Source organism: Xylocopa sonorina, chromosome 13 (assembly GCF_050948175.1).
Source record: "Xylocopa sonorina isolate GNS202 chromosome 13, iyXylSono1_principal, whole genome shotgun sequence".
NCBI classification, from domain to species: Eukaryota; Metazoa; Arthropoda; class Insecta; order Hymenoptera; family Apidae; genus Xylocopa; species Xylocopa sonorina.
The window spans coordinates 1227125-1253249 of NC_135205.1; the positions used below are offsets into that span (position 1 = coordinate 1227125).

The window sequence follows — 26125 nt, forward strand, 5'->3', positions numbered from 1 at the left end:
GTAAACGAGAATTGACCAATGACACCGCCTTTAAGGTTTTCCACACATCCATCGAAACATCCCACGCAACGCGCGTGGTTTCTGTAGGAAGTTGTTCTTTTCGCGCACCTTACGCGTTTCCCTGAAGGAAAATGGCTACCAGCTGTCATTTAATCAAAAAGTGTAGCTTATAAAGTGACATAGTGGTCAGTGAAAAATCGTTTAACGTGCACAAGACCATTCAGCGAGATGCAATTGTATAACATTGAAATCGTTTAGTCGATTGACGCCACTTTTCGTCTACATGCGGAACCCGTGAAACCTTCCACAGTGCCATGATATTTTATTCCTCTCGACTGTTTACAGTTTTTATTTTTCGCGAAACGTATCAGGATTAACGTGTTAACATTACTTTCACATTTATCAAATATAATAATCACATCAGCAATCGCTTTACGTTCATTGCTGATTAAATTTAACCGTGTTACTTGCTAAAGGCTACACATTTTTTGACCTCACTCGCATTATCACTTTTGGAGCACATTAATTGCGAATACGGTAAATTATGGTTTAAAAATATCAAGTATACAAATTTTCATATATATATTATCATTTATTATTATTATTTTTTTTAATTTTACATAGAAATGGTTTTTGTGCTTACACACATACACGCGCGCGGGCGCCCACACACACATACACATGCGCGTACGCACGCACGCACGCACACGCACACGCACGCACGCGCGCGCGCGTATACATATGATACATACATATGATATATATGTATACATCTTTTTCATGGTTATTGCTAACATTTGAGCAAAGTATTCGCATTATTTCAGGAAAGCAGTATGGGTTCGAGCCAACAATTTTCTCTTAGGTGGAACAATTACCTGAAGCATATTACTTGCGCTTTTGATACGTTAAGAACAGAAGAAGATCTAGTTGATGTAACTTTAAGCTGCGAAGGCAAAAGGATAAGAGCGCACAAAATGCTTTTATCAGCGTGTAGTACATATTTCAGAGATTTATTTAAGGTGAATTAAAAGTAAAAATTAAATTATTACTTTATTGTTCACATATGTCGAAATGAAGTAATATTTATTTTGTTATAGGAAAATCCATGTCAACACCCTGTTATAATATTTCGTAACGTAAAATTCGATGATCTGGCTGCGTTAGTCGATTTTATGTATCAAGGTGAAGTAAATGTAGTTCAAGAACAGTTAGCCAGTTTTTTAACAACAGCCGAATTACTAGCTGTTCAAGGTCTTACAGATGGTACAGGAAAAGATAACGATAGTTTAGTTGGTGTATGTTTTATAGTATATCAAAAAATACTATTATAATTACAATTAATTGTAAACAGATTTTTGTCAAATTAAAATTGTTTTAAAATATATTTCAGGATGACATAGAGATTCCCAATGAACCCGAGATTCAACTTCAGAATGCTTCTAGTAAAACAACAACAGACAACAAAAGAAATAAATCACCTTCATCCCCGATGCCTTATCACGCTGTCGATTTGCAGCCTGATGCTCCACCGAGCAAAAGGCGAAAATGTAGGGAAAATGCAAATATCAGTGCAGAGAAGAGCGTAAGTAATGCTCTATCTGCAAAGGATTCTGAGAATAAGGCCTCCGAGAATCAAACGACAACTGGTTCTGACCCTGTTGAGATAATCCCTCTAATGCCGAATTTGAAGTTGGAAATGCCTGAATATTTAGTACAAGATGGAAGTAGTTGTAGTTACGAAGAACAAAGTTTAGGGGACAGTTCTCTAAATAAAATTGGTATAGAGGATACATCGTCAAATACTCCTGACCAAGATCAGAAGCTTGATATCTCTCAAACATTTTATTCAAGTAATCAGTCTACTTCGGATAGTTTGGACCTTAAACATCAAACAGCCGATGTTGGTAAGATTTTTGTAAACAGTTGAACAGTATGATGATTTTTATCTTAAGGTAGAAGGATAAGGTGATTAATTTTGTCTTTGAATTAGGACACTTGCTTTCAAAACCCAGTACTTCTGGAGAAAGGTTAACACAAGAAGCAGTACAGGGTAAGTGTTTTTTAACATTAGTATCAATCATATCTAATTACGACATGCCAATTAATGCCTTGCCATATCTTTTAACATTAAAAATTAATTTTAGCAACTTGTATCAGGAGTTTGCCAACAAATTTTTCATATCCTTTACATATTTTGTATTTAATAATAATCTGGATTATAGAGATACATTTGGTATTTATTAAAGATCTGATATATGTTATATTTGTAAATGAAAGAAATGGCATTGCAATAATTTGAAGTATTGTACTCATATGTGGTTCGCACTGACGATTTTCCATTGATGCAACGATGTCATTCAGTTGTCCATCATCTTACTTCTTTCTAGATTAAAATTGCTTATTTTAAAGCTGGGCTGTTATTGCTCTAAAAAAACATAAAATACTTCTTTTAAATATGGGTACAAAACATTTCCTATGCATATCTTTATACATAACTTCCATTAACTTTAAAGTATTATCGGAATTCGATGATGAAATTATACTCATTAAATGAAGAATTAATTTTGCTGCTTAATATAAAAGAGAACATGCGTGAATATATTTGTTATTGCGAATTGTATAAAAATTTAATGGTGTGTACAATTTTATACTATTATATACACAATATTTATTTACAAAACATCAACAAAGGTACAAGTAGTAAAAAAATTCGTTATGAATTCGTGATGATTCCAAACATCATGGTTAAAAAAAAAATGATTAACAAAAATTTTATCTATTATTTATAGATTCGACTAGATAAGAGATATTGTTTTGCAAATTACTTATGAACCGACTTTTGTCGACAAAGATTATGTTTCTTGTATATAAAATCGGAAATAGTTCTGTTCGTTTTCATAATTTTTTATTTTTCCAAAAACATTAGGACGCGATTTAGAAAAAAAAACCATCGTGTAGTAAAGCATCGAGAAAAATGTCTACGATTATATCAAAGAAATGCATTTTCTATTGTGAAAGAACGTTATTTTATTTCTATTAATCATTTAACTGTACTATATAGTATACAATGTGCATGGTTTTGAATTATAAATGTATGGCATAGGCACTCGGGTATAGGTTGAACTGTAGATATTAGTAAGCATTGCCAAGTGCTGTATGTGTGCCGACAATCATCAACATTCCCCTAATAACCTCGTACAAAACCATCACTATTATGTACCTTATGCGCACTAACTGTAAGCATATATATACATATACATATATATATATATATATATATATATATATATATATATATATATACATATATATATATATATTTCTGTGTATGCACTAAAATACCTTTAAACGCTGGTACGAGGTAACTTTTTTTGTATTCTTAGAACTTTACGCTTTTGTATCCGTAGAACTTCACAACACGCACGCGCGTGTAAGCAACAACTTACTATACTTCGTACATCAATTTGACTTGCATGCAAAGTTAATCTTAAATTTCTTGGTGAAATTTTCTGGCCACTTGATAAACACAATGCGTACAATAGCTATAAAAAATTTGAAACAAACATATTGGTGCTCACGATAGTTCTTCAACGTACGATAAACTTGACGTGGTAAAAACAGGTTTGTAGATGATTTACTAATTTCAGCTTTGCCGATCGTTTCTATTGATTATTTCTGTGCGATCCGTGATATTCAGTTACATTAATATTTAAGATTAACTTGCAAACCTACACTGATCTTTTACCGAAGAAAGTTTTGTAGCCTTGCAAAACAACTAATTTCATGAAGCCAATGGTGGTGGTAGTACTGGCGATAATGGCATGTAAACGATCCTTTTCCGTATCCGAATATTTTATTACTTATATAATATATTCTTTCCTTTTATATATTATATAATGTGTACCGTAATCACACGAAAAATCAATATGGGTGCGTGGGGATCCAATATTCAGGTCGAACCGATAAGCTTATAGAGCCCGATAGAAATTACTCAGAGAAGGTTATTAATTATTTTTCATTTGTAAATTGAAAATTTTAAATTTCGACGAATTTGGAATGTGAAAATTATAATAATATTGCGACGCGATTTTTCGAAATGTAACCAAAAATTCCGTAAACAAATTTTCAACGCGACCCGATCCGAAATACGTTTCTGGCCTATTTAAAACTGGCAATTTCGGCAGGTAGGTAAGCAGAACTTGTTCATGTTAATCGTTTAATCGTTAAAACAGGAGCATGAATTATTCGAGTAAACGCGGATCAAACAAGAACCGATAAAATTGCACTTTTCCGTGCGATAGTATCGAAACAATTTCTACTCGAATTTTTTTCATAGAGAGTTCCGCTTGAAAACTGTGGGCCGAAAGAGAAGAACAGAATTGTGTGCAACTCATGTAACCTAACAAGCGTAACGATTGAAAAAATATAGCAGTTGATATAAGTATCCACATGTATTATGTACATTATTAATTAACGGAGGCGCGGAAGAGCGTTCGAGCTGCCGCTTCAACTATTACAATTACGTATGTTATGTGTGTGCGTGTTAAGTTACTTTCTTCTCCTCGCTGTACGCGCTAAATTTTTTATAACACGCCGCAAACTGATGTATAAATATACTTATAATTAAATGCGAACGGATCGTACACCTCTATAAATTAACTTGACGATAATATTCCGAATCAAAGAGTTATATATCTGCTACGACGACGATATCGAGTCGATCGATCGATCTTCATACTCGTGATCAATACTCGAAGGAACACGACCGTTTATCCACCTAAACGACCAACCACGTTATGCTTACTTCACGTTCGTATACGTAAGGAATGTATTGGAGCGCGAAGAGTAAACGTACAACCCATTTCCGAACAAATATTAGGAAAAATATTTTCGGGAAAACGTGGTATTTAAGAGAAAGAGAGAGAGAGAGAAAGAAAAAGGAAGGAAGGATGGCAAGAAGGAAGGGAGGAAGGAAGGAAGAAATGAAGGAAGGATGGAAGGACGGACGGGGCGAAAGTTATAGAAAGTAACGATTGCACTGTATATCGAGAGACACAGGAAACAAGGAAAGAAATTCGGTCGGGAGACCGAGAAGAGAAACGGATAGAGAAGAAAGAGATGGTGATAGAAAAATTCGGTTAACACCTGGCAATGCTACGTTCCCACCTAAGTATACGCATCATATACTCGTCCGAAAACATATCGCGGGTATTGGTATTGTTGATACTCTAGACTGGCTTTCACGGCTACGGGATTGGTTGGTGCTGGGATTGGTCGTTAAAGAAATTTGTTTACTAATGGTTGCCTGCATGTGCACATATACTTAAGAATTGACTAACCGAAGTGTTTGGCCAATGTGTTTTCTTCAGGAGGGATTACGTACGTATCTGGTCAGCCGCATAGCCTCAGCAAAGCAAACGGCCACGGAAAAGTATGTGTACACTGCAAGCAGCGCGGAATGGTCACATCACGTGGAAAGCTCAGGCAGACGCGCTTCAAATGTTGGCCCTGCAATGCCTGTTTGTGCCGCTGGCCATGTTTCGTCGATTTTCACAAAACGCGCGCTATCCCGCACATCCCGCCTCCATAGCACCAACTCGCCCTCTCTGATCGCCCTGAGTTAACGGTATTACTCGACTAATCACACCCTGTGCTTTTCGACTTTCACGTGTATCACGTCTGCGACAACGCAGAACGCCGCGAATGGATAGTGAAAAGTAACAGGAGAAAGAACAGAAGAGAAAAGAAAGAAGAAGGAAAGAAAAGAGAAGGAGAAGGAGGGAGAGAGGGAGGGAGAGAGAGAGAGAGAGAGAGAGAGAGAAAGTGAGAGAGAGAGAGAGTGGGGAAGAGGGACAGGGGTAAAGAAAATAAAAATTAGGACAATTTTTTATTCCTGCTCGCAAATAATTATTTCGATTTTGTAAATTTATACTTTCCGTATTTTCTTTTTTCTTTTTTAAATAAATCGATAGGCTCCCGCATATTTTACGATCGTACCTCGTATTTATTACGAGAGATTATTGAATGTGATGTGCGTTTCGTGAATTTTCGATGCAGATACGTTGAACGTTTCTCGCGTTATTCTCTCATTTCCAAATTGACAAACGTGTGAAGAATGTTGATTTAGAGTTAACCTTATAGGTATGAATCGGATAACTGAGTCTGTTAGTGTCAAACCTAATACGATACACATGCGGCTGAGAACTGCATCGAACTGTGCTAAACGATACGCGCGCTACCGAATTGACTCGTTGCCATGCCAGTTCGTGTTTGGACGGATATTACGAACGGATTTACGACTTTTTCTTCACTTTCTCTTTTCTTTTCTTTTTCTTCCTTTCTTTTTCTTTCTTTCTTTATTTCTTTCTCTCCTTCTTTTTTTCCTTACGTTTTTTTTTTAGCGCAACGTGTACGCGTACTCATGAATTTACGATTATTTTGGTCGTTTGGTCTTTCGACATTCAGGCTCTACTTAGTGGGTAAAGCAACGGTGATCATTCTAGTTTGAAACATATCGTACTCTGAACATGATTTTGTGTCGTTGCAAGTATCGTCTACTTGGCCACTATTTTTACAATCTGCAATCTAGTGATCGTTTGTAACTCGTGGTAGTTATAAATTATCGATTAATTGTTAAATTATTATATTATTATCCAATTTAATGGGTACTATTTCGTCTTTTCGTATTTGATATTTGATCAGTCGATCACTTTCGACTGCTCTATTGGCTTATATGCCCGCACTAGAATAATAGAAGGATGATTATTTAATTTAATTTCGACAGTATACATAAGACTGCTACGCGCGAGTAAACTCGTTATAGAATTTATCCTTTATATCACAATATACTACGATTCATTATTAACAGTGCTTAGATACAAATATTTGGGACCTACTTCTCACTAGCAATATGTCTATTTCGTTCTTATTTTTTACAAGATATTTATTACATACACTTATATACGTGTTTCAGAAATTTATTGAGTAATTAGTTTTATTTGTATCTTGGCACACTTCATGAAATATCGATATTACCGATCGTATGCCATTATATTTAACGATCAACGGGTAAATATTCGTTCCATTTAATATAATGCGAGAAACACGCAGTTTAGTCATTGTATGACACAGGTAGCGCATATATTATATATAATTTGACTAGAAGACACAAACTACCAACGAACATTCGGTATGCAATGATACAACAATTGCTACCTATTTTACGATCAACTAATTAGTCGCTTAACTATTTGAGGTAAACCATCGGTAGGAACTACGAGAAGAAAATTGTTTAATGGCAATCCTGCGTTTTTCATCGTTATCGTTTTCGTTGTAACGCTTCGAAGATCTCGTAGAATTAAGCCACTAATGCTATGTATATCATGACGAATGAGTGCTTAATGTATTAGTACGTATCTCATGAATTTAGTCGTAAGACGAATAACGTTATAACGTGCTTTCCAATGCGAATACTTACACTATCGCTCAAAAAAGTATCCAAAGACAGTTGAGAAATTTGTAATAGCACACATAATACATAGTACACAGTACATGGTGCATGTGTATCTAAATGTTACTTAAATGTCTATATTGGGAACTAAAATCAATCTTTATCACTTTTTTGCAGACTACTTATTTCAAAACATACCAGTAATTAAACTACATACAATGTGCTTCGCCGACGTTCTTTCAAGTATTTGCACAAGTCTTTTTAAGAAAAGTTGCTCGCTCGTCGTTCATGTTTTTTCATTTAACTAATCCTATGAGTTCACAATAGAATTGAGATTTAATGTTTCGGAAATCCATTTTATAATTTTTAATTAGTTTCCACTGGCTAAAGTTTCGTTGTCTGTTTACGATGTGATATTCTTCAAGGGGAAAATATTATTTTTTACGCGATATACGGGCTATTTTCACCGAAGCAACCCTAAAAAAAATTCGAAATTTTAACTTGAAACTTTTATTCATAACACTTTCCTCAAATCTAATATGGTTAAACTTTTATAGGTTTACAAATTTTTGTTTGTTGCACTTTTTCCTGTTTCCTTTTCTGTTCACAGCTACATGTCCGACAAGTCACAACTTTTTTTTTCATCACGATTAGAAAATACTGATCTAAGTAATATCATTGTAAGTACTTTTCTTTAAAATTCAGGCGACATTTTATCAAGAATGTAATTTATGACGAATAAGTGTGGGGGCATTTTTGGGCGATAGTGTATAGAATACGTATAGACTGATTCATCGTTGCAAGTTTCTTTTTAAAATTAAAGCTTCTCGAAAGTGTACTTATTCAGGGTCAAGATACAACACCCTGTTTACGGATCATACGATTCACAAAGAATTCGTTATGAAACGAATAAAATGCCGTCCATTTTATTTCTCTTCCAAATACTCGTGATATATATGACGTTGAGCCAGTCGGAACCGCAGCGTGAAACGTTACGAAAGAAAGGCTGACTCGATGAGAGAGAGAGAGAGAGAGGGAGAGAGAGAGAGAGAGAGAGAGAGAGAGAGGAAGAGAGAGAGAGAGAGAGAGAGAGAGAGAGAGAGAGTTGTGAACTACATGCGAGATTTTTAAATAATAAAAAAAATCGAAGCGATACTCTGTAATGGTCGAAGAGACAACTCGCCCTCCTTGAAATCCACGTTGCGCGATAAATCCCTTTAAGAGATTAATGTAGTAAGTAAGTAAGTAAGTAAAAATAAATAAGTAATTAAGCAAGTATATAAATAAGTAGATAGATGGGAGGATGAAGACAGACGAAGCGAGAGGAAGGAAGGAAGGAAAGAAGGAAGGAAAAGAAAAGTGAATTAGAAGCGTTACGTAATTAATTAGTACTTTGAGTGTATTTCTGTAGCCTGGGGACTTAGCGAGCTTGAATTTCCTTTCGGTGGTATTGTATTGTGCTCTCTGACTCACTATTTGATCTAATCGGAATCATGTGAACTAATCAGCTTAAGCTTTGAACGCACAACGCGTGAACGGTCGTTCTAGAGATCGCGGAAACAAGGTAATAAACGATCGGTACTTTTGATCGTCGATCGTTCGCGGAATCGTGAAAATATTAAATGTAACGATCTGCGTAACTATCGACGTGAATATTCGCCAAACTGCACGCTCGAAGGTTCCTCTTGAAGGAAAGAGAAAAAAAAAAAGGAAAAAACCCACAGAAAACCAAGAAAAGTGTTTTATTTGTTTCGCGGGGAAAAACGAATGGTGAAAAAGTAATCCGCGTAAGTAGTAAAAGGTGAAAGGCATTGAATGGGGAGTAAGACGCGTGTAGCGTGTACCTCTCTAGCGGCGAAAATGCGATGTCTGTGTTTGCATAGCATACGACACAGTGTGCGTAGTTGCGGTTAATACAGAGGTGATCTTGTGTGTTTGTGTTTATTTGTAGAACGAGCAGGAGATACTGCAGGGGACGGGGGTGGTAGCGCCGGTCCTGCAACCGCGGACCCCGTCTCGGACGATGACTACGGTCAGTCCACGGATACAGAATTATTGTTTCGCTGTAGAATTTGTTGGAAAGGTTTCAAGCATCCGATGTCGTTGACACTGCACAAGGACTTGCATACAGGGCAAACGAGGTGTCCGATTTGCCAGCGCATCTTCAGTAGAAGTTACGATATGAAGGCTCATTTGCTGCGCATCCACAACTGCACGTTCAGTGTCGACGCTAAGTTCAACTTTCGGAAATAATCGCAACGAGAGATCGATCGATTCGACGACCCCCGAATTGATATTAAACTTCTTTATTCTCGTTTAAATTTGTTATTCGTAAACGTATAATACTGTTAGCTTTATTAAAACAAATGCTAAACTATTCTCACCTTTAGAATCGAATACGTATTATACGTATATTACTTCATATCCGTACTATTTCTTATTTATAATTCGCTTTCGTTCATTTTTACTTTATTTAAGTCTGCGATTACCTACGATTATCGTTGTATTCGCATAAAATAGACTGATATTCAGAAAACGTAAAGTTCCTCGGAGGGAAGCGATTCAAAGAGAATTAATCGATATTTTTGTCATGTCCTGTTCATACGAAATAAAGATCGATCAATTTTAGCTTTTCATCTCCTCGAGACACGTACGTATTTATGCAGCAGTCTGGACCAGGTTCAGATAAAAATAACGACTGTTGTTTCGTTTCATTTTATATCAATATAATACCGTACCTATTTATACAGTAGTTAAACGTTTTAATCCCACATATCACTACAAGATGTTTATATGTATACGATTTACTAAAAGAGCAACAGTCTTGACCGATATATTTCGTATTTGAATCAGTGTTAGGAAGTTTTAATAAAACTTTCCGAAAAAAATACATCCTTTGTTTCATTTGCTAAGAGATCGTAATACATAATTACGAATGAAGCACCGTTCAAATTGATCGCCTGATTTAGTTCACTCTTATCACTGACGGCTATCGGCTATCGGTATAGAATTTTGCCTAAATATTAACGTTCGCAAGTTTTGTCGGTCCGATCCTGAAAGAAAGGGCTCTTTTCATCCTTTACTCAAAAGCTTCGTTCGATACGCTTGCGCGCACCAAGTACTTACACGGAGGATAAACGTACACTCTCAATCGTGACGGTTTCGCTGCCTCAAACTAACTGTTAATAGTTATATACACAACAGGGTAAGGAGTAAGGAACGAGCAAGGTTCGAGAAAACGTTCAAATCCCTTGTTCTTCACACCCGAAACGTTCGTCGTAAAACGTGTAAAACAATAAACAATTATCACTTAAGTATGAAGCTGTCTGTGTGTATGGGAACACTTTGGATTGTGTGCGCAGACTTTGAGCACGATACAACGCCTATTGGGAATCATCATGAGTATCAACAGAAGCACCAACAGCATCAACGGTATCATCATCAGCAGCAGAAGGAGAAGCAGCACCAGCAGCAGCTGTTGTCGCAACAAGAGGAACATCGACAAGGATGGCGTCAGGAGCAACGTCAGAATGAACAACTACGGCGAAAGAAGGATCGTGGTTATAAACAGATAAAACGCTTTAAGCCTCTTCAGGATAAAAATGCTCGTTACGTGTGCAACGTCTGCGGTCATACTTGTAATCGTGCTGACTCTTTGGCGCACCATCGCAGTATTCATAGGGGTGACACAATTTGCCCGATCTGTCAAGTTGTTTTCACTCGAAAATATACAATGCGTTGTCACATGTTAAGCGTTCATAATGCTGAACAACACGAAATTACGCGGAACTAGACAAGTTTCTGATTAAACAAGTCAAATAGCATCCCCGTTGTTCGGGTGACAAGCAACGAAATTCTAAAATTGGTTCATACAAGCCTATCAACGAAGTCAAAGTTTGATTTCGTTATGTTTGACGGCGCGCAACAAACTATCGAAATACTACATACATATCGGTATCAATTTTTTGCATTCTCTTGTTTTTGCTTTTATCTACCTTCGTATTTTACTATCGTATGTATTTATATCTGATACTTGCATTACGCGATAAAATCCGACGAGTGCAAAATATCAATCATTCCATAAATAAAACGATTTGTACCATGGGATTTAGAGTTGATCGCTAAGTTTCTATGTTACATACTTGTGTAGTAGGTAAAGCATACGTAAATCGGTCGGAATGTTTTTTTTATAATTTGATCGTTTTAGTGCAGTATCGAAACAAGGGAGAATAGGTGAACACGATATCTTTCATGCTCCTGAATTCGATTTTTTTTCCCCATGTACGATTTTACTCGTATTAACTGAACGTTATTTCTCTTTATCGTTTAGTAAGAGATATCGTTAGGAAATTTTTAACGGTTTGACACTTAATAAATGGAAGCATTTCAGCCTAGCTTGAAGTCAATGTACAGTGTAAGGTAGTTGGTCACGAGAAAACGGTAGGTCACCGTAATCGACTATCTCTTTTGTGTACATCCATACGTATGCTGAAAATAAAAGTATCGTAGAAAGCGTCTTGTTTACTCTTTGTTTTTTTTTCTTTTTTTTGTTCATCTTCTCTTTTTTCACAAACATTTGCATTACTCGTAAAACATGTAATTATTTGTGACGATTTGCAATCGTTGCTCGATATTTCCAACTTGACTACGAACCCACGCTCGCATACGAAAGTATATGATTATAAGGAATATACATGATTGTCGGTTCACTGCACACAGCAGGCATTTATTGCGCAAATTTTCATTCACGGAATACTTAATTTTGTAAGATAAACATATGGTCACCGTAATTACAAGATGCTTGTTTTTGTGATTTTCAATTGCATTTCTAACTGCAACCGTTCGATACACCTTCCAATAGGGCTTCTGATATTCTTCTGCATGAATATTAAACAGTTTTTCTACGTACATACATTGTGACTTGTTACCGTTCGAACGTTGTATCCACAATTCACAGTAGCATGACTGCTGAAAGAGTTTCAAGTTGCGTGCTAATCACCTCGTGGTTGTTCTTCCTTGTAAAACTTCGCGCGTGTGTTGCCTTTTCTTACCCGTTCGTCTCCTCGAATCAACGGTACGCATCTGTACGTAGATCAAAGGAGATTGTAGGTATATCGTAGTAACCGAGTGAATGAACAGTAGCAGTTAGGGAAGAAAAGAAATTACGAATAGGAGATAAAGAATAAAGGGATATAATAAAATGGAATGAGACCTGGGAGGGGGGGGGGGGTGTAAGCGGGATAAAGGAGAGAATGGGGAGGAAAGGAAGGAAAGGTACGAATTAACGAGTTATCGTCGTGCGTGAGGATCGTTCGGATGTTACCTAGGAAGGATACGAAAAATGATCGGAGATTTAAAGAGCGATAGGTTGAGAGATAAGAGAGCGATAAGAGAGATGGTGGGTGTCGGATTATTCGACAGAGAACGGCGCACGCAATACCATGAACACGTTTATATTTGATTTAGATTCTCGTACGGTGGTCATCGAACAGCCGTCTCACTCGTGCAAACTCTGCGGTAAAACGTTTTGGAATCGGGACTCGATGTACAAACACATGAACATGCATAAAGGAACTACTCAGTGTCCGGTGTGTCATAAAGTGCTGAGCCGCACGACGCATATGAAGCGGCATTTAAAAAATCGGCACGGCTGGCTAGGCGTCGGGACGACTGCAGCCGCAGCCGCAGCCGCGGTCGCGAACGCCGCAGCAGCAGCAGCCGCCGCGGCCGCCGTCGCTGCCACCACCGGAACCGGAACTGGAACTGGGACCGCGTCCACCGCCACCGTACCCGTCGTATCCGCTGTCACCGGCACCTCCACTTGCACCGATGCTAATATCGCGACGCCCCTCCCGACGCCCATTTCCGTCTCCTCCACCGCGATCGCTCATCAAAACGCCGGAAGTCCCACCGTCGGCCTCGAGCCTAACGCCACGTTCACCACTATACGCATTAGGGAGAGCAGCGTCGAAAGGATCACTTCTAGTCCAATTCCTTAGTGGGAATATACCACGTTACCGAACGCACAACACGCCCGTCGACGCCTGAAGAGAGGATGAACGAACGAATACACCTTTACCCATTACCCATTACCCCTTCTCCTACCCCCTAGTGATAATATTCCAATGCTGCTTTCAATTTCATCGCACGCGAGCATCATCGTGTTTTCCTTCCGGGTACGTGGATCTGTTCCATGCAAAATATGTATATTTATCTATATAGTTATTTATCCCGCGACATGCGAGCCGATCGGCGGCTCGGGAAAGCATGATCATCGAACAATACCAAAGAAATGCTACCTTATTCGTATAACGAGAATGTTGTTCGCTCGATTCGAGTGACGGAATATTAATTAGATGCGATATCATTTTAATTATTAGTACTTTTTATTTTTTAGCTAGCTTAAAAACTGTTCGTACGGTATTTATCGTAAAGCGTAGCTCTGCTCTAGTCGTCGACGGGAAACTTATATTTAAAGATGCCTGTCTTACACTTTACATCCTAGTCATTCGTACACACGCGTGTATATGTATATTCGTTTATGTATATGTGTATATGCATATAAAAAAAAGGATAAAGTACAGGAAGAGAAGGAGGAGGAAGAGGGGGGAGGAGGAGGAAGGGGAGAAGAAGAAGTAAGTAAGAAAGGAAAAGGAAAGGAGAAAGAAAAGATGATGATGATGATGATGATGATGATGATGATGATGATGATGATGATGATGATGATGATGATGATGATAATGGTGGTGATGATGATGATGATGAAGAAGAAGAAGAAGAAGAAAGATGGAAAGAAGTAGCGTGGCAAGGGATCGCGTGCGTAGTCAAGCACGTGGAATAGCTACGTTAATGTCTTTTGTAACCAAATCACATGCAGTGGAAAAGAAAGGAAAAAAGCAAATTATTTTATCTAGTCAACTGAGTTTGGTACTTAATAGCGTGTAAGGAGGAATGTGCATTTTTCTTTGAACGATCGTCTGCGTGTAAGCGAGAAATTCGTAATAATCCTGAACGGTGGATCGATCGTAAGACTGAATAGAAACGTGCGATCGTTCTTGATTCGAAGCTTAATAAATAACCACTTTTAGCTAATCTCTGGTTTTATTTTCAGTCGTTTCGATCGATCTAGACATTTTATTTGTTTTAGAAAGGTCACGCGTAAGAACGTAAATCCTTCCTCGACGTATCGATTTGCTAATCGGTATGTACAATCGTTGTATTAGAAACACGTGCCATTTTCATTGTTCTACTATTTGCGGGTAGTATAGGCGCGAAGTTTTTCTGCGCGTGTTATGGCCAAGCTGTTCTTTGTTGGCAGTGGTTACTACCATTCAGGTTACCCTTCTGCCCGTCTGCTTTGGTAGAGTCCTATGGAACTTTTAGATTAGAATTAGGCCATACAATATACCTGTATACATATAGATGATACGTTTACGATATTATATATACTCATGCATTGCTTTAGTTCTAAACTCGGAAGCTTGCCGAATTCGTGTATGCGACTTATACGTACGTTTATCCTAACGAGGATATAAAAGTTAACGCCTTTGTTTTACGTTATTTTTTAGGTTATTTTTCTTTTGTTCAGTTTATTGTGCATATTGTTTGTTTGCCCCCCCCCCCCATTTTTTCTCTCTTTTCTAGTTTTAGTTTATTTTAATTTTTATACACGTTCCGTGACTTTCTTTTCTGTTAAACTAGATACATACAAAGAAATCCTAATCCAAGCACTAGCGGAAAATATTCCGTTTCGAGTTGATCACGTGTGTGTCTTCTTTTCCGTGCAATCACAAAGAGGCTATCAATCGATATGACACAGTATGATCTCTTGATATTTGCCATATGCCAAAGTCTTTGAACACGTTGCAAATCGAACGTAACTATATAATATGTATATATATACATATACACGTATTAATAAGCGAAAGTTGATTGTGACGTGACGAAGTACAAATCGAAGCTAGTTTACGAACGTCCGAATGGAAATAATTTGTCGCAAATTGATCGACATATTAATCGCGCTACTGATTTTTCAATGCTCGTACATATGTATATATATATTCGCCTTGTTACAAAATGTAAACTTTTCTTGTCCGCGAAGAATAATAACTTTATAGGCGAGGCGAACTTTTTCTGGCGTACAAGAAAGCAAATCTTTTTTTACGATGCTTATGTTCACAATTTGCGACCGCATGCGTTCTGTAACGTGCTTGTTATGTTATATTTTACGTTGCACAACATGCACGTTTCATTTTTATTGTATAATTTCGAGGTTACCCTTCGTTGAAATTTGCAATGTTTCATTAGAGGCACGTATCAGCACTTAGTGCGATACATTTCTTTTGTACGTTTAATCAACTTACTCATTTTCTTCGTTTACGTTAGCTTACTTCACGTACTAGGTGAATTATTCTTTAAGAAGTGTGAAATACATTGAAATATATACGAGTTTATTTATACTTGTGTATATGATGAACGTATATATATATATATTATTTAATTTGAAAGAAATGAATGTGCACATTCCTCAGAAACCACAATACAAATAAGTACAAGATTGCCAATTATTACTTTAGAAAAACTGATATTTCTTTCTTCAATTATTTATAAAAATAAAAAGCATCGATATATATATATATATATACATATAAATAATGATATATAAATAAATATATATAAATATAAATATATATTTAAAAAAATATATATATATATATATAAAATATACATATTATAATATATCATTACACAATCTTATGTTTGGCTTATGAAAGTTAACGATGTAAGGGTAAAAAATATAAAAAAAAGAATATGTGTGAATAAAGTTTAAAAACGTGAATGCAGCCGAGTTGTTTTTTTTAAATAAAATACAAAACATCAAGCATTATTTGCACACGTAGATTGTAAACCGAGCGATCGATGAACCAACCTCGTTGAAAAAACTTACCTATACTCCGTTTAGCGTTTCTATAGCGTTCGATAATATGATTACCATTGAAGTGAAGTAAAATTGAATTAGGAAGAATGAAAGGTGCTTAATTAACACCGTTCAATTAAGTATAATTGGGTTACTTTCAGCGGTTGACGTTGCGTGATATCATTTGCTGCTTTTAACGACATCACGCTTCTCACCATGGCCATGTTTCAGTTTTCTTTTGTTCAATTCTAACGCAGCGATAACAGCTTGATAAAAGGATAGTGTCCGATCGACACTGAAAATAGTGGAATCGCATCCAGATTCGATGTAATTCAAGTAATTAATCCTGAAGTAAATAAAATTAATCTTAGAACGAAATGAAATATAATAAAGGATGCAAGAGAGAGAATCGATGTCCTTGGTTGATGATGCGACTCTTAGAGCCAGATTTTCGTTGGTAGATACGTATCTCCGGCTCTGGGAGAGTTAAGCGCGAGTCAACGGAGGATTCGAGCTAATAAACAGTAATCAAAGTATCAGGAAGGCAGGCGATACATCCAGCACAGTTTTAGAATAATTATCTATCTAGCCTGTGTTACTGTCCCCCTCAGTTTGATTGTGAAATATAATTGACTAGAAAGCATCGAATGTGTGAGGAATCGGCTGGTCACGTGGCTGTTAATGTGTTGCAGGGGGGGTGGGACGCAATCGGAAGCATGTTGGCGATACAACTGGTCATGTGGTGATGCAGGGTCCAGGGCGTTTTTCGTGCAGACTCTGCGGATGCGTTTACAAGCACCTTGCTTCGCTGACCCAGCACCTTGAAGTGCATCGCAACCAGACTACCTGCATCCTATGTCACACCACTCTCAGTCGTAGAACCGACCTGCGACGTCACATGCGTCTGAAACATAACATGCAATGGCAAAAAACGATTCAGAAGCAGCGCAGCTCGAAAAACGAATTGGACTCGTAAATTAAATATTGAACGCGCCGAGAAACATTGCTTCTCGCTCCGCCCTGGATCTCTCACGCGATCTTCGTCTCTGTTCGCGGCGTTCAGTCGAAGCCTTTCTTTTTCCTCTTACGTTTCCTTTCTCTCCTTTCCATCGGGAAATTGTTCAGATCCCGTCCTTTAACGGACGATACGGGTACATCGTCCCCTACACGCGCGATTCAACTGTTTCGTTGTTAATTTTAATACATATTAAATCAAAGTTATGCGGGAATTCACGTAACTGTTAGTGTATTAAGTCGACGTTGAGCGTGGAACAGAAAATTCGAGGACAGTAACATGAGACTTTATTCATTCACGTACGTATTTATCGTTTCCTGATCTCTTTCACTCCGTTCCCGTCCTCGATCTCCTACTGTGTCTACCGTTCTCTTTTAAAATAATAATAACGATCGATAAATACTCGCGTCATGTACCATTCTTCTGTCTTTTCTTTTCTTTTCTTTTCCTTTCGTCTTCGACATGCAGAAACGAACAAGCGACGAGCGACTAAATTCTGATTTCGCTAATTGGCGTAGAAAATTATGCTTTTAGTTTCGTTTCTCATCGCTACGCTTTAGGTGTATAAAATGATAAGAAATTAAAAGGTTCGATTAACGTTATCATTATCGTCTCTTATCGGATTTACAAAGATTACAAGGATTCTAGTCAATACTGTACGATACCTTACTTTTAAGCGAACGTTTTTTTTTATCTCTTTTTCTTCGACCCCCTCCCTTCGTTGTTACGTGTTTGTATGTTTACGGGGATTTCTCTATTACGGGTCCGATCGTTAACGTTCAGACTCGGCGGCGATCGATACGCGTTCGTTATCGATAGCGCGCAAACGAATTTCAATTAGCGCACGTTAGTTTGATAGTAGACAATGGTAGACTGTACGAGATACGAAGTAATATCCATATCATGAATAGAAGCGTTGCCGCGTTTCGATGCGCGGATTAGACGGTGAGAGAAAACGAAAAAAGAAGAAAAAGTATCGTCTGTCGGTGTAGCACTCTCTCCTTCGAGTGTTCTTGGACAACGAGTCGAGCGATAACTCTGTCCGTACAATACAGATCACGGCTAAACGTCGAGATTTGACAATAGCTGTACTTGCGAGCAACACTTTCTACGCGTGACACGCGTCGCAAAATACTCCCGAGCAAGTAATTCCAGTATTTACACTGACTCTGTTTACACGTCTGTTGTTCGCGTGCTCGATATTTCTTTGCGATCAAGATGTACTTTTAGCTACATACTTCGAAGGAGCGCATAGACAGTGCCTTACACACACATATACGCGCACGCACACACGTACACGTACACACAGACAGACAGACACGAATCAGACAATTGTCTAGTTTTACATTTTACATATTAACTTTCCAGATGTTTACCACAGTTGAACGCGTATAAGAGAATATAAGAGAACTGAAAGTTTTATTCCTTTCGCCGGTGTGTTTCGCTCCGTGTAAACATTGTCTGTTGTACAAAATTAAACGAACACTACGATCTGTCGTTCATCTGTAATCCATTGGACGAGAATATCATTTTTCGATCAATAAACACGGCTCGGAAAACAGAATACGTCTGTTAAGTCTTAAAAGCTGTCTGTAACGCCGTCATCTTTAAAAGTTCAACATTTACAATTTAAGTGCAATATCGCGTACCGCTTTATTACGATTGCCCGATCGATTCTAAGAATCAACGTTACTTGAGTATCTCGCGCTACAAGTATTGCAAAAATTCTATTTAATCCTGACAAATGGATCGTGTCTAAAAAGAGTCACGTCTCAAAAAAGAAAAAAAAGAGAAAAAAAAGAAGCGATTACAATTAAATAAGATGTAATTAATCGATAATATTTTAGAAAAATACGTTCGAGCTTGAATAAAAGTGAAAAAACTATTGTACGAGTACGTTAGATTCTATGTTGGCTCACGGAAGATCGTAATTAAAGAGTAAACATGAACGTAATGGTTTTTAAAAGCTCGGTCATTCCGTACATTATAATATACATATTCTGTACATCTGAGAATGGAAATCGTAAGGTATGCTTACTTTCTCGTTTCTTTTTCTTCTCCAAAACAATTAATTCGCAGAAAACAAACGTTTCTTCTAGTTGATTATCGATACGTAAAATGACTTGGTTGTTTAACGAATGGACATGTTTATGCACGATGAAGCAGTTATTAATCAGTAGAATTACGTAGTTTCCACCGTAGATGTTCATTGTTAAGGCTCGCACGATGTTTCGAGAGAAATTTAAGTTCTGAGAGTACTTTGTAAACTATCGACCGGAATTAATGCGTTAACTAAATCTAGATACTTATCGAAAGGTGAAACATGTACTTCATTGCAATGCGTTTTTCTCTTAGCTTTTAAGTAAGATGTTAGAATGACTGTGTGATTTTGTACGATGTATCGCGCACCCTATACGTATAGTTGACGCGTCAACGATAGTTTATTAAATTAGTGTTTTACAACCAGCAACTGTCTCTCATCGTCGCATCGGATAAATGATATTTAAGCTATCGTGTTTCGAAACAAACGAGAAGAAAAGATGCATTTACGAATACGTGTGATTTTGCTGCTGGAAAGTTTTATTTAACAGAGGCCAGTAAGTAGGTTTCGCTGCAAAAAAAGAAATAAAGAAAAAAAAGGAGAGAGAGAGAGAGAGAGAGAGAGAGAGAGAGAACGATACGCGTAAGCATCGTATTTCAATGAAATCATTTTATTTCATAAACTTATGGTTAATCGTACACAACCGTGAAACGCATCACATACCTAGGCGCAGATATACAAATTACTTATAGATACGTGGTCAAGTGTAACGAAAGATAGTTGCAAGCTTTTCGTTCCAATTTAAAGAAGCGTGTTACGTATATGTATTAATTGTGAGCTTGTAAGTGAGTTAAAAACAGTATGCTTTAAAATGTTATTACAGCAATGTAAATAAATCGATTTACAATGAAGGTTCTAGTTTGTTGATATTCTTAAGGAAAATTACAATAACATACTATACAGAAATATCACGAGGTACAAAGATACGAATATATGCTTGCTCTATGCACTAATTTCAACTTCTTCATCTCTTACATGAACACTATTATTCTGATATCGGTGATGTGTTTTAATAACATTTAATTAGACGGTTGTAGAGATGTGGCATTTATTTACAAAGAATCGAAGTTACGAACGCAAATACAGCAATTGCTTTCTTTAAGTGTTTTTTTTTTATTTTTTAATCAATGGCTTATTTTCTATCTGTGATGTGTAAACGTACTTTCGAATCTATCTTTTCCCTCTTTTTTTCTCTTTTGTTCTTTTACAGCTACGTTACTTTTACACAATAGGCAAAAATGGGTATTTATAACGCAATCACGTATGCAATTGTGTTAACGTTTTAAACTGACCAGTGTATTATTTCTATGTTATCGCGAAATTTCAACGATTCTTACAATCGATTCTCTTAGATTCTTGGAGACTCCGTTCGACGGACGATAATAGCTAAAAACTAAAAGGGCAACGTTAAATTTCAAGATAATTGATCTTTAATATTTGGCCAAGAATCTCGGTTTACAAGAATGTTTTGTGATAAAGTAACTTTAATAGCATGAAGGGTAATGCGAAGTATTAAAAAGTAGTATAATTTGCACAATAACAAGTAACTTGTAGTTTTCGATGATCGGTTTGTGGTTTGATTTATCATTAATCATTTGATGGCCGGTGATGCGCTCTCGAACAAACCTTTATTGCCATATAGTAATTATTGTAGTGTTATATAGTATATAGGAAGAAATAAATTTATAGTGACACACACGAGGATACCAGCGTGGAGTTTGCATTCGCCAGGATCGTTCTGCGATAAATGCGGTGTAACGTTTACAACGCAGCCTGCTCTTCTACGACACGTTATATCGAAACACGAGAAGTCGCACAATTCTACCGCTTACTGTAATATCTGCCAACGATTTTTCAAAACAAAATGGAGTCTGGCAACTCATAACAGCAAATATCATAGAAATTAACGGTGAGACAATAATGAGGTCGAATTCTCAAATCAAATTGATGCAGATTCGGATCGGGTCTCGCTTCGATAAGGATTCGATAGCGATAATCAAATTTATATTATTGCTGTTAAAGCCATTACAGGTCTTTACTTTTAAATCATAATCCCACTATCGATTAAACAAGTACTACGTTTTATATAACTAAATCATTTTATTAAATATTTATTTCAATTCTAAATGTGTGTAACCGTTCGTACGCATACATAAAGGGAATAAAGACCATTTCTAAGTCCTTGCGAAACACAGCGCGAATGTAAGATTAGAAAGCGTCCTATTATATTTGTGGCTGATCTTGTACAATCCTGAATATTCACACACACACTCACATTCCAGAATAAGGAATATGATCGTAATTATAAGCCCCCCCTTAATGCGAGTACCAAATGCAACACCGATCCACCTTGAACTTTATAATCTTGTGCTGTTTTCTCATCGTTCCTAGAAAAAAAACAAACGAAGGAAATAGCAAAATTTTCTTGTATTTTTATCATTCAAGTTCCTTCGCTCTGTTCTGAAAATATATCCAAGGTTGTTAATTAATTATGAACATATAAACCATGCGCACTGATTGACATTTTGATTCTTTTTTTTTCTATATATATATATATATATATATATATGTATATATAAACGTAAAACATATTTGACAAAGAGAAACAAGAAGAAATAATGTTAAATCATCGTAATTAATGGAACAGGAACGAGAAGACCAAGACCACGATATGACTCAGACTCGATAAGGACTATAGAAAGTCATTATCCAGAGTATGTTCCGTCGACACCAAAGAAGATGAACGCTACAAGAAGATGTAAAGTTTGCGCATCTAAGGGAATGAGAAAGGAATCTCGCTACTATTGTGCTTATTGTAATGTAGGACTTTGCGTTACACCTTGTTTTAAGCAATTTCATATTAAAGATAATGTCGAATGAAATATTAAAGCATAATTTCCTCCATAAAAAATTATGGTGCGTAATTGTATAAATTACTTTTACATTCTAATGTAATACCTACATTTGCTTCCCAGAAAATATTAATCGCTGTTGTTGCGGCGGTATTCCCTCCTTTTCTTCCACTCTCTCCTTAATCCTTTCTACTTTATCTGTAGGTTCTATATCTATTTCAATCTATGAGAAAATAATTATATCTGTCACTGCTGTTAAACTTACGTATTGCTTATCGTACATAAAGACATTTATGAACATAACTGCAAACAACAATAAGTAATAAGAAGTATATTTAGAGTACGAAGAAAATTCTAATTTATGACGATAAAGTTATTAACAATAATACAGCATGTAAGAAATTTTTAGTTGCAAACTTTCATTTCTTTAAGACCAGATTATACACTTTGTTCCTTTTTCCTCTTTTTCCTTTTTTTTTTTTTTTTTTCTAGATACACACTGACGAACATTTCACGTACTAAACCGGCGAGTCGTATTAAAAATACATAAGTGTCGTTTGCAGTTACTTGCCTCCTTTCCAGTGAGAGTCTGAAACAAGGTTAGAATATATTTTAAAAACTGATCGGAAATGTTGTTTGCTTTATCATCGATCATTGTTCTTACCTTCACTTTGATCAACATTGTTTATGCGTTAAAAGAGATAGCCTAATGATTACTGTACGATTACGAATTAAAAACTATTGATACAAAGACGCACGTACTTCTACTCTTCGAACTTTGAATAAAAATTCTGTTGTCGTCCTGTATTCACTGTCAGTGAAAAATCTCTACACCGCCATCTGACGAGAAATTTTGATATCCGATTACAAACGGTAATTACGATATTGTATACAACGCGTAGGTATGTAACAATCAATTGTTAGAAAAAAAAAAAAAAAACTATTGAAAATATTATATATTATATATATTGCAAAGAACGTAATCATTGAAATGCTGAAATTTAATGTCATTTAAAATAAATACATTTACAGTGAAAAATGACCAAAGCTGTCTTAACAATACATAATTGTAAATGTAAATGTAATTTATTTATAATTTTAGCATAGATTCATCAACTAAAGCTTAACATCATGAGTATAATATAATACCGTACGATGTATAGATATTAAAGTAGTATAATGACATTTGTACGTATATATATATATATATGTATATAATCTTGGTGAAAATGTTGTCTGTTTTAGAAAATAAAACTTCACAAATAAAAAATTGTTACTGCTAGAGTTTTAGTTTTTCCTCTTGGGCAAGAAGCTGATTTTTTATTTTTTGTAACAATTCCTTTTTGACAGAATCTGGAACAAGTGTTCTTGCTTTAGTTGTGACCATCGAAAGCAATTTGTCGTACGTAACATCATGGCCATGTTCTTTTATTAATTCTTTGCAAATTAACTTTACTTGATCCCTCCATCCGCATTCAACTAATCGACGACGTAGTAATTCTTTTAAACTATAAAAAAGAAAAGTTATGATGAGTTGCCGTCAAATCTCTCTCTCTCTCTCTCTCTCTCTCTCTCTCTCTCTCTCTCTCTCTCCCTCTCTCTCTCTCTCACACACACACAAAAATAGGTGTAGGAAAAACATTACTTTTATGAGAAATATAAAACAGATACACGTATAGGTATGAGATTATTTATCCATTTATAATAAATTCAAAGTTAACAATATGTATCTAACTGAAAGTTAAAATTTTTCAATCAACAGATATGATCAAAAGTATGTAGGAATAAAGCGGAATGTAATGAATGTATTTACCCATCGCGATCTCCAACCATAACAAGTCTTTGATACGGGGCAGTCTTCATTAAGAATTTGATTTTTATCCGTATTACTTGTATTTCAATGCAATTTATCTACTTGCTTTCTTGCAATTCTGTTTTCTAGGATAATTGAAGTACGTACTTAGGTACTCAATCTTGGCACGCAAAATAGGTTATGTTGTTTTGTCGTTTCAGCTTCATAACCTAACACTGTTTTCTATTTTATACATCTATAGATATGTATGTGGTATGACCGAACGTGACCATAGATATCGAAAGTGTCATTTAAATGGTATTTTCATTAAATTACAATTATTAATTGTTATTCGCAAATATTTCATCTGTTTTTTCCTCTTTGTAAATGAATTATATCGCACCTGTATACATATATAGGTATGTAAAATTGGGAAAAGTATTAAAAGTAAAATGATTAAAAGGCATTTTTAGAATGGGGAATGATAGGGTAAGTCCATTAGAAGAGATTTAGGATGAGACAGGAGAATTGCGTTAGTAGTTAAAGACAAGCATGTTTAACATTGGATGGGATGATTAATAAATAAATTTCTCGTTCCCTTTTAATTATATTTAAAGTATTTATCAGTTTTATTGATAAAACTTTATAGGAATGTTGTCCATATAAAACTGTTCGATGTATATATAGTAGTATTTACATTATCATTTTAGGGAATGGCATCGGCGAGAGTGATCACTTGTATTTCATATAAAAGGCTTGCATCGGCGTGTATCCTAAAAAATGTATGTGTTCTTTCCAATGTCGATGTTATGTCTAATTTCCGACAAAATGCATTGTATTGTACAAAGAAATCAATTACTAAAGCAGATCCTATCGATCACGAGAACAAAATACAAGTTGGATTTGCGGAAGTAGGTAAATTTCGTACATGTATATGAGAACATGAGTATAGAAAATAAATATAATCAATGCTCGCCTGAAAATATTGTCCTTATTTCAGTTAAGGAAAACACAAAATCGGCTGGATATTTAGGTGTAATAATCGGTGGCGTAGGGATTACGGCTTTCATGTTTTATGTGATTTTTGATGAATTATTTTCTAGTAAAAGTCCAAATAATGTATATAGCAAAGCGTTAGATCACTGTATCAAGCATCCCAAAGTAATTGATACCCTTGGACAACCGATAAAAGCTTATGGAGAAGAAAGTCGACGTGGACGTCGAAGTCATATTAGGTATAATTGCACTACATTTATCATTATGTCTCGATACCATTCTCTACAATTGCTAAGAATACATTGTTCCCTAGTCATGTAACCTTTGTAAAAGATGGAGTACGTCATATGAGAATGAAATTTTATATCCAAGGAATAAGAAGACGCGGAACTGTGAATTTGGAAGTGCAAGAAGTAAGACGCAACATTCTGGTATTATATGTAAGTTTTACATTGAAGATTAATTAAAAATTTTATTATAGGATCAATCTGGCAATTATACGTACAGGTATTTATATGTACTTGTGGATGACATAGTGCAAACTGTTATTAAAATAGAAGATAACAGGGACCCGAATAAAAGTTACAGCGATGAATCGGAATTTGAATTGAGATAATATTTTAGATCCTCATAGGTAGCGGCATTTCATGTATCGTGTATAAAAATATAAGGCTTATAAGTAATTAACCGCAACATTCATTTTTTTTAAATACATTTTTGTAAAATGCGTATCTCTCTCCCTTTCTCTCCTCGTACTCATTTTTGTAAACGTAAGCGTATCAAGTTAATTAGCAGAAGATAAGTAGTTTTCTATGTACATCACGATCACGATTTCGAGAAATATACGATTACTGATAATGTTTTTTTGTAGAAAATGCTAATGTTTAAGTATGTATTAGATATATTGAAAAAGTTAGCGCGCACTGAGAGTTGTCATCTGTCAACTCCATTCTCAGACTATTGCCTAAAAATTCGTGGAAGGCTGCGGGGAGATCTTGTCGT

The 26125-nt window shown here is 36.0% G+C and overlaps 5 protein-coding genes across 13 annotated transcripts in view; 2 read left to right on the forward strand and 3 right to left on the reverse strand.

Annotated features, from left to right (window-relative positions):
- LOC143430111 (mitochondrial import inner membrane translocase subunit Tim21) overlaps positions 1–25850 on the forward strand; it is a 391485-nt gene extending 365635 nt beyond the window's left edge. For both annotated transcript variants that reach the window (XM_076906115.1, XM_076906114.1), the window contains exons 2-5: positions 24838–25042; positions 25128–25362; positions 25437–25536; positions 25605–25850. In XM_076906115.1, the coding sequence (XP_076762230.1) occupies positions 24841–25042; positions 25128–25362; positions 25437–25536; positions 25605–25739 (672 nt within the window). In that variant the 5' untranslated portion in view covers positions 24838–24840 and the 3' untranslated portion in view covers positions 25740–25850. The remainder of the gene's footprint in view (positions 1–24837; positions 25043–25127; positions 25363–25436; positions 25537–25604) is intronic.
- The window catches only part of LOC143430110 (serine protease ea-like), a 125400-nt gene that overhangs the window by 56129 nt on the left and 43146 nt on the right, over positions 1–26125 (reverse strand). The gene's annotated exons all lie outside the window — the stretch shown is intronic.
- Positions 38–22449, forward strand: LOC143430108 (uncharacterized). Of its 7 annotated transcripts, none has more exons than XM_076906102.1 (6): positions 38–185; positions 825–1019; positions 1098–1295; positions 1391–1904; positions 1991–2050; positions 12917–13528. In XM_076906102.1, exons 2-6 carry the CDS (start codon positions 834–836, stop codon positions 13447–13449), a joined length of 1491 nt encoding a protein of 496 aa, XP_076762217.1. In that variant the 5' UTR covers positions 38–185; positions 825–833; the 3' UTR covers positions 13450–13528. The 7 variants fall into 7 exon arrangements, with proteins under 7 accessions (XP_076762217.1, XP_076762216.1, XP_076762218.1 ...); XM_076906101.1 differs by having other exon boundaries at positions 42–537; XM_076906103.1 differs by lacking the exon at positions 12917–13528 and adding an exon at positions 10813–11305 and having other exon boundaries at positions 43–537.
- Nedd8 (Nedd8 ubiquitin like modifier) lies at positions 21078–23160 on the reverse strand. The gene is made up of 4 exons (XM_076906118.1): positions 23000–23160; positions 22907–22924; positions 22446–22558; positions 21078–21870 (listed from the first exon to the last, which is right to left on the reverse strand). The coding sequence occupies exons 1-4, from the start codon at positions 23015–23017 to the stop codon at positions 21786–21788; spliced, it is 234 nt and encodes a 77-aa protein (XP_076762233.1). The 5' UTR covers positions 23018–23160; the 3' UTR covers positions 21078–21785.
- E(y)2 (enhancer of yellow 2) lies at positions 23534–24335 on the reverse strand. The gene is made up of 2 exons (XM_076906117.1): positions 24149–24335; positions 23534–23843 (listed from the first exon to the last, which is right to left on the reverse strand). The coding sequence occupies exons 1-2, from the start codon at positions 24196–24198 to the stop codon at positions 23615–23617; spliced, it is 279 nt and encodes a 92-aa protein (XP_076762232.1). The 5' UTR covers positions 24199–24335; the 3' UTR covers positions 23534–23614.

Coding starts and splice junctions, on each gene's coding strand:
- LOC143430108 (XM_076906102.1), top strand. CDS start 834: ATGGGTTCGAGCCAACAATTTTCTCTTAGGTGGAACAATTACCTGAAG. Junction 1,296..1,390: donor ATAACGATAGTTTAGTTGGT/GTATGTTTTATA, acceptor AATATATTTCAG/GATGACATAGAGATTCCCAA. Junction 2,051..12,916: donor AACACAAGAAGCAGTACAGG/GTAAGTGTTTTT, acceptor TATTTGATTTAG/ATTCTCGTACGGTGGTCATC.
- Nedd8 (XM_076906118.1), bottom strand. Junction 21,871..22,445: donor ATATTTTCTGGGAAGCAAAT/GTAGGTATTACA, acceptor TTTTTTTTCTAG/GAACGATGAGAAAACAGCAC.